This window comes from Clytia hemisphaerica, unplaced genomic scaffold, assembly GCF_902728285.1.
Source record: "Clytia hemisphaerica strain Z4C2 unplaced genomic scaffold, Clytia hemisphaerica genome assembly, whole genome shotgun sequence".
NCBI classification, from domain to species: Eukaryota; Metazoa; Cnidaria; class Hydrozoa; order Leptothecata; family Clytiidae; genus Clytia; species Clytia hemisphaerica.
The window spans coordinates 10,877-19,635 of record NW_027103551.1 but is presented as its reverse complement, the minus strand read 5'-3'; the positions used below and the strand labels follow the sequence as shown (position 1 = coordinate 19,635).

General features: G+C 36.7%; 1 protein-coding gene across 1 annotated transcript; it reads right to left on the bottom strand.

The window, feature by feature from the left end:
- Positions 1–17: 17 nt before the first annotated feature.
- On the bottom strand, positions 18–8,350 carry LOC136800130 (transcription factor TFIIIB component B'' homolog). The gene is made up of 6 exons (XM_067056742.1): positions 8,279–8,350; positions 6,672–6,716; positions 5,182–5,261; positions 3,950–4,044; positions 2,872–2,926; positions 18–1,113 (listed from the first exon to the last, which is right to left on the bottom strand). Exons 1-6 carry the CDS (start codon positions 8,335–8,337, stop codon positions 416–418), a joined length of 1,032 nt encoding a protein of 343 aa, XP_066912843.1. The 5' UTR covers positions 8,338–8,350; the 3' UTR covers positions 18–415.
- Positions 8,351–8,759: the final 409 nt, after the last annotated feature.

Sequence of the window (8,759 nt, the reverse complement as noted above, 5' to 3'; positions counted from 1 at the left end):
ATTGTAGTACAATAGAGTTAACATCTCATGTATATATTTTGTTTTTTCGTAATATATAAAAACGCTAAAAATATGTTACACAAAGTCTCTTTGTTTTGTTTATATATCAAGTTTATATACATAAAAAATGTGCTTGCTTCGAATTTTAATCTACAGTCAACCCTCAGTACTTTGAACCGAATTTGAATCTTTCTATAATTCAAAATAAAACGTCAGTTTGTTCAAATGGAAAGTGGTATAAAATAATCCCTGTAATTCGATTTTTTTTAAATTCGAAGATAATTTGGGATGAGCTGGAGTTTTTATAAGATACTTCACAAAAGAGATACTCGGATGAAATAGGAATCAAAGAATACCAGACGTATGTAAAGTTCAAAAGCAAAACCGAAAAGTGAAAAAAAGAAATTAAAAAGAACTATTCACTATCCGAATCAATCACTCGCAAACGTTTATGTTTCTGTTTCCCCGATTTTCCCGATTTTCCTGATTTCTCAAAACCGGAATCGGTCAAGTCCGTTTCGGGGACATCTTTGAGCGTCCTTTGAAAATCAGTATTATCATTATCTAACTCGTTCTGGTCTGCATTTTCTTCATTCTGTTTTTGGTCCGTAGTTTTAACATTTTCAACAACTTTCGTTTTCTCTACGCGAACAATACATTTGGGCATGTCTCTCTCCAGCAAGGGTCCTTTATTCGAAGCATTGTCCTCCGTTCGAGTGTCATCGCTTTTAATTGTTTTTTTACGACCTTTGTTAATTGATTTCTTATTCTGTTTTTGATCAACGATTGAGCTCTCCTCATCAGCGCTCTCAAACCCCTCGCCCTCCTTCGCGGTCTTTTTCTTGTGGCCTTTCTCTCCTCCTTTGGTCTTACTTTTAGAACTTTCTCCCTCTTCAGTTTCGCTACTTTCATCCCCGTCATTCTCCTTGGCGCCTTTTTTCTTCCGCCCTTTTCCTGTTCCGCCTTTGGCGTTGTTTTTCGAATTTTTTCTTTTTTTCGCCTTGTTCTCAACAGAATCGATTTCTTGGTCGAGTAATTCTTTGAGCTTTTCCTCCTCTTCGCGCTCCTCTTTGCCACGTAAAAAGATCTCCATGTTCAACGGTAAACGGTTTGCTGTGAAAACAAAAACCCTTTATTATCATATACAACCAAAGTAATGTGGGGTGTGTTGAGAAGAGAAAAACTGACGGAATGTCTTGTCAAGTGAAATTCAGATTTGATTCTTTGTATATTGAAATAAAATTTTGCTGCCAAATAAACGCCCCCCCCCGTTTATTAAATTTTAAGAATATTTTCAGTTGGCAAAAAGAAGTACCCTTATTTTTCTCCAAAAAACCTGATTTTAGCCTATATTTACCTTATTTTTGGGTGTTCAGAAGTACAATTTCCAATCCCCCCGGCAATTAGGTCCCCCTCCGTGTTTTAAATTTCAAAAATTTTCCAACCCCCCCCCCCTTTATTTGAACCCACCATCCGTTTATTTGGCACCTAAGAGTATTTTGATTGGATAAACTTTGGCGGATTTCGCAGATTTGAATCAAGTTCTTCTGGGATTTTGCAAAATAGCACGTCAGTGCAGTTAAATTCCCCTAAAATTTGATATATTTTTTTGTAATCCGAGAAATGTTTTGTTTTGTTTTCCTTTAATTTCCGTCATTTAGTATAAAATTCCCATTTCCACACTAAAATTTTTGTCACTTTTCCGGAATCTTTCCGCTATTTTCCCCGGGATAACCGGTATGAGATTGGAAAGGGTTTGTTTCTTTAGACCAGCGTCTGAGATTCAGAAAAGGCCTTAAAACAGTTTTTCGTAGGGCACCCCTTAGATCAGGGAAATTCTTTGATATCATGCTCCTAATGGGGTGTAGAATTAACAAAAAAAATTTTACTGCATTTTTCGAGTGAATCGATTATTAGTTAATCGATAGAACTTACAAACGGTTTTTTCGAGATCTGAAAATCAAATATCCAATGCTACCAATGGATTCAGTGTGAAAAGTAGATGAAGAAAATGGGGTTATTTATTAAGTTTCGACCACCTGGTGCCGAGAAATGGCATTTTTAAGGCGAAAAATCGACGTTTTGGGCTTTTTCCGATGATGCCAGCATTCTTCTGGGAGCTTGTCAGAAAAAAAAAACATTCTCACAGCTGGATAGCCATGAATTAGCAGTATACAAAAAATGGTATGGTTTGTTAACTATCGATGTCTAGATCTCGAGGTAGGTTTGGTTTAAGCATTGAAAATTATCGATATTTTTTACTGAGTCAACCATTGATAATTCTATCGATTAACTCGAAAACTGCAGAAGATTCGAAGGGCAAATTTTTTTTTGTCAATTCTACACCCTATTAAGAGCATGATATAAAAAAATTTCCCTGATCTAAGGGGTGCCCTACGAAGTGACACAATTCACTACCTCGGCCGCTGGTCTACTATAGTACAGAACATCTTGTGTTTACTTTTACGAAACTGCCAAACTTTCCGAAGTTTATTTTTCAACTACCCAAGTCCTGGTCTTTTTCCGCTAGAAAATTGGCAGAAGAATCTTAGTGCGAGAATGGGAATCTTATGCAAAACGACTGTATGGAAAAAAATGAAGTAAGGCGAAAATAAAAAAAATGTAGTGTTTACTAATGTATCAACTACTAACGAACATAATTTGATTTACAAGCGGAATATCTAACCTAATGACGTTTGATAACTTGAACGGTCAACTTGATATTCTTTATGATGAACCATGTAAGACCCATAGTCTGCGGCCGGGTCAGAAAATTATTGCTTTTCACCCGGCCGGTTTCAGGAAACACTAGATCTTTTTTAAATTCGCCTAAGATGAAGAAAAATGAGGGTTTGATAAAGCAGGACTTACACAAAGCCATATCGATGAGATCACAATTGACTTTTTCTTCTTGTTTGAACTTTTTCTGAGAAGAAAAGAAGAGTATACAGGATTTTATATAGAAACATTATCTCTTTTATATAGAAACATTATCTCTTTTATACTTAAACATTATCTCTTTTATATAGAAACATTATCTCTTTTATATAGAAACATTATCTCTTTTATATAGAATCATTATCTCCTTCATACATAATCATTATCTCTTTTATATAGAAACATCATCTCTTTTATATATAAACATTATCTCTTTTATATAGAAACATTATATCTTTTACATAGACACATTATCTCCTTCATACATAAACATTATCTCTATCATTCTTACACATATGTAACAACCAAATTCTAAAGACGGATCTAACCATTACGAGTAGTGTCATTACTTAACAAATCTATGGCTCATCACGTTAGGGTTGTGGGCTAGGGCGCTTTTACGCTTGTGGGTGAGGGCGCCCCAGCGCCCTGAATTATCCGACCATTGCACCAAGTCTTCGGTTTTTAATTCAGGTCTCCAGCCGCTAATTCAGGTCTCCGGCCGCTAATTCAGGTCTCGGTCCGCTGACGGAAAATTTGGCGGTGGATTCAATTTGGCGGATAGGGAAATCTTTGGCACATAAATAAAAAATTACTTGGTAGCTGAATAATTTTTACTTAAAAATACTGATATTAGATTACATTTCTATTCTAAAAGGATTTTGTTAAATTTGGCGGGTATTTTATTTGGCGGATGGGAAAATCTTTGGCACTTGTAAATAAAAAATTACTTCGTAGCTTGATATTTTAAACTTAAAGATACCTTGTCGGGGAAAACTTCGTCGGGGAAAAATATTCGTCACTTGCTGATAGTTGCTAAATGCATTAAGGCTGGGGAAAACTCCGTCGGGGAAAAGTATTCGTCACTTGGCCAAAATTTCGTCACTTTTCCCCGACGAAGTTTTCCCCGATAAAGTACTGATAATCAACTTTCAGAATTTTGGCAGGTTATTTATTTGGCGGATTTAACCAAAAACCGCCAAAATCCACCAAATTCAAGAGAGTATTATACCTTAAGTTCATTCCGAGTGAACCTCGTAAAGACTTGACTCATCAATGTAAAATCTGTTCCGATCTGGCTCAACGCTTTGTAGAATCGAAGTGTTTCTAAGGAAAGAATAAGAGATTTTTTCAGTAATAAATTGTACCATTGAATTTTTTCTTCTTCAGTCTTAAAGGTTGAGTTGAGTTTTTTAATTAAATTCAAATACCTTATCGGCCAAAACTTAGTCGGGCCTTAATTTTAGTCGGCCCTAATTTTAGTCACCAAGCCAAAATTTAGTCTCTTAGAGCCGACTAAGTTTTGACCGATAAAGTATTGAAGTGATGATTTTACTTTCAATTTCCATCATCTAAAGGGACATAAAAGTAGTAAAATATAAACATTGCGCGAACCACGTGTCATTAAAGAGAACAATCAAAATCACGTGTTCAAAACAAACTTGTAAAACATTTGAAACAATCAAATCAGCCATATTTGTTTCGATTTTTTGTTTTGACATGTGACATTTGTTTTGATTTTGTATCACGCTGCATATGGTTTGTTTACAAATTTTGTCAGTACTTTTATGGCCCTTTAAAAGGGTTTTGGGCGAGTGGTCTGACGAGGCGGACGGAACAATGTTTACCGAGGCGGACCGAGGTCGTGGGACCCGTGAAAACGACGGAAGGACTGTCTTAGGGCCTTAGGTAACTGGGCTGTCCACGCAAAAAATAAGAATAATTTGGCCGAAATCATCTTAGGTGCAGATGGTCATAGTGTAATTAACTAAAGACAGTGGAAGGTATTATTAGGTATCCACATTGAAATAATTGGAAAAACCCGTCATATGAATAGGGAAATTTGCAATTTAGAGGGCTTATTTCTAATGTCCGGGGGGGGGGGTCGATTAACACCCCCTTCTCACAGACCCGGTGGGATTTTATCAGACAGTGGGGGTAAAATATAACGGATCAAAACTAGATTGGGATTGATATTCCCATGTTTTTTTTTTATGGCAGGGGATTTGAATTCCATTGTTTTCTAGCCAGAAAATTCAGTGGCGATAGAAAAATAGCACAATATTTTGCAGTGAGGATATGCTTATCTAGTTATTTTCAGCAGGGACAAAAATTAAAGTATAATTTTTCAGAGGGGATCATATTTTTGGCAATTTTTTTCAGTGGGAAAGGTTCCCAGTGGGTCTGTGATGAGAAGGAGGTGTGTATATCATTGAAAACAACAAAGTCTAAACAGACCCTTACCATCCATACGCCAGCGTTTGACCCTTGACACACGACGTCTGTGAGTGTTGGTAGACATGGAATCTTCGTACAAGACAGCACTGAAGATGTTAGAATGTAAAAAATGAAATCTGAAAATCTCAGGATTGCAGTAGCAAACTAATTAAAATAACCAGCATCAAAATTGTACCAACTACAATCATGGACAAAATTGAGAGAAAGGGGATCTCCCGGCGAAATTTTAAACACCACAAATGATTTTTAAGCGCCTTAAACTACAGTTGCAAAGTAGAGTTTTAACTCTGAGCTTTAACATGAAACTTAGAACCTTACGATCTCAGGATTTAAAAGCTCATACTCATAGTATTTGCTCGAGTAAGGCTTGGAATATAGCCTAGAAGCCACAGAACCCCTCTAAAATCAAAATATTCAATGAAAGAAAGTAAAAGTGCTAAATTAGCAATTCTCACCAGAACCCGAACTTTAAAGTTTGAAAAACGTTAAAATGCACTAAAATGTCAATATATTTTGACCATGATTGTAGGATCGAACAATGGATAGCTGTATATCCCGGAGTATAACAGATGGATTTCTATCGAGGGGCCATTTGAATTATAAGCAACTATAGTTAATGAAATTTTAGGTTTTTCCGTTTTATTTTCTGGACCTATAATAAACCTTGAAGCTTTGATATGATTTGTAAAGTTTTGGTTCCGCCACACCGAACCAGATCAGAATCTGAATTCGGCCAAAGCAAACAAGACCAGTGCGAGGATTTGGTTAAAATTAAGTAGTGACTTGGCTGGCTTGGTCAGTTAAACAAAAGAATTTGTTTTGTTTGTGTTCGTGTGGGAGGGAGGGGAGAAAGCTGTGTCTCCTTTTGTATTTAAGACTGCTGTGTGAGCAAATATTATGAGATATGTCTTAGTGTCCTTCAGGGTTTATTCCCCCACCAAATTCTTGATTTTTATAAATCTCCCCCCTCTTCCCCCCCTATGACTTTTCAGTTTTTTAGTTTCCCCCCTCTTTTTTGCTTTCCCCTAGAAAATTCTGAAAATATCTGTTTCCCCTTTATACCCATCTGAATTTCTCAAATTTCAACCTGGTGACACAAACGTAAAATTTTGCTGCAAAAGGAATACTAGACAAAATAGAACGAAAATTGGTTAACGTAGACAAACTTGCTTAGAAAAGCAGACTGAATTTTTCAGTTGCTGAGATAAAGTTGAAGTGATTTCACACTTCCCCCGCCAAATTTGCCAACTATCGATGTTTCCCCCCTCTTCCCCTTTCCTCCCCCCTTTACTATTCAAATTTTCATTCCCCCCTTCACCCATCCAAAATTGGATTTAAATTCTGACCAGGGTCAAACAGTCCAAATTTGCAAATAAATTAAAACTCATCGGAGTTAGTTAAACAATTACTACAGATACCTAGCTCTAAACATTTCGATAAATCAGGTTTTTTCACTTTGTTCTATTCACAATTTAAAAAAAAAATTCAGGCCTTACCTTTTTTTAAGTTCGCTGTCATCCACTGCCTTACGGATAGTCAAACTGAAACACAAAAAGTATTAAAGGAATTTTCAATGTTCAGTGTTCCAAATGGCTGACTTCCGTCGCGGTGCGGATGTACAGGGGTCGGAAACACCAAAATACCGTCAAATTATTTTTTTATCATCTCCAAACAAGGAAGCACTTACAGAAAAAGCAGTCAATACCCTTGACTTCCAAGCCCGAAGGGCTATACTCGAGATTCCTGGATCAGAAATGAAAACACTTTTTTCCCTTCCAGAACGCCCGCGTGTGGTCTTTACACAAACGCCGGATTGAAAGTAAAATCTCTAGATTTCAAAAAATACAGTCCTCAAAAACAAAGGAACCGCTAGATACAATCCGTTGTCATGATTGCGGCGCGTTCTAGGCGCGTTTTGGATGGGAAATAAGTTGCTTAATTTTTTCTTGCCTGGGAACGGTTAAAGATTCTATCCTAGCCCTTCGGGCTTTCAACCGAATGGTTAATACTGATACACGTTCAAACTTAAACGCTCTATTTTTCTGTTGCAACTCTTCAGAAAGATGAAAATTAGAAAAATGAAAGAGAATTGTAGTAAACACAAATCCCAATCCTGAAAGTGGACAGACAACCATCACAAAATGAACAAATAAGGCTTCATAGTGGGCAACACCCCTCCAACCCCTACCTGAAAAAGGTCACCCCCACCTACATCACAAAATGAACAAATAAGGCGAATGTTCTGATTAAATTTTAGGAAATCCCGTGGCTATATCAGCTTGGTTAGTCTAAAACGCCCTTAACAGCGTAGTAGCGAGTTTATGTATTCGAGATAATTCGAAAGAGACGGTTCAAAGCAAAGTTGACATGTAACCAAAATATCCATCCAATTTGCTTGCCGACGGCGTAAAAACACCAAAATACTGTCGCCTGTCTAGGTGAGCGATATAGAGCCGTACATCAACTATGTACTTTTGTTTTGCGTCGATTTCACTTACCGTCGCCCTCGATATCCTTCGATGCATAAACTTGCTAGTATGTATGAATGGGTCATTCCGTTAAATTTCCATACAGGGGGTTGGAAGAGCCTTTTCAAGTCAAAAAACATTTTCCATTTTCCGCCCTGGAAAATGGAAAATTTTTCAAAAAACCCTTGGAAAAATTCTTTTCATGCCTTAAAGTGACCGTGGGTACATGTTTTTTTTACAAACATTGCGCTTATAAGCATATCTAAGCTCATGTATGGCAACAATTAAAGCAAATGTTAAACATTACTTTGAGCCTTCATTTTCAGAATTTGTTTGTTTTTGGCTGGATTTTCGAAATTTCTTTAAAATTTTGCTTAGGATTTATAAGCATCCCTCAAAGCATTTTTCAGCTTTGTAAATCCCTCGATCTAAGCATTTCCGAGCCAGCTTTTGGATTTTGTATGCTTATAAAAAAAACATATAAATTCGTTGTTACCCCCTGGAAAAATAAAAAGTCAGTTAAATTGACGCACGGAAGTTTTGCTCAATTTAGTTCATGGAATGTTTGTTTATTGTTGAGATAAAATAGAATGGGCTCAATAGAGTGAATTAAGGTAATTGAAGAACTTTTATACCTGGTTTCATTGATGACAACTTCACCGTTTTCATCTAACATGACTTGAGGAGCCATCATATCTTCGTCTTCACCACCTGGTCATTCGAAAAAATGGAAAGAGTTGGTCTCAAATAAAATTGCGGAATCCTTCTTGTTTTAGAGAGTCAAAAGCGCTATATTTGAATGTATTTTTGGTTGAAAAATTCGCGATTTTTAACGGCCAAAATTGCGTTTACAAAAATTGAGCTTTTTTCTGTCTATGCTATATAGAACGTTCATTTTTACACCAGTGGTAGCTCAACCTTCCTTAGTTAAAGAAGCAGCGGTCAAAGCAAATCTTTCATCGCAGACGGAAATTGACTTCAAACAACAGCTCTGGTCAGATTGCCCATGTTTTGCAGAATTTTGTTGAATTTGGAGACGGGAAATCCTCTTTTTGTACCTCGCTAGGCTACGTCATATCTTCCTTCGTTTCGAGCGTAAAACTCCTACTCTTCGGG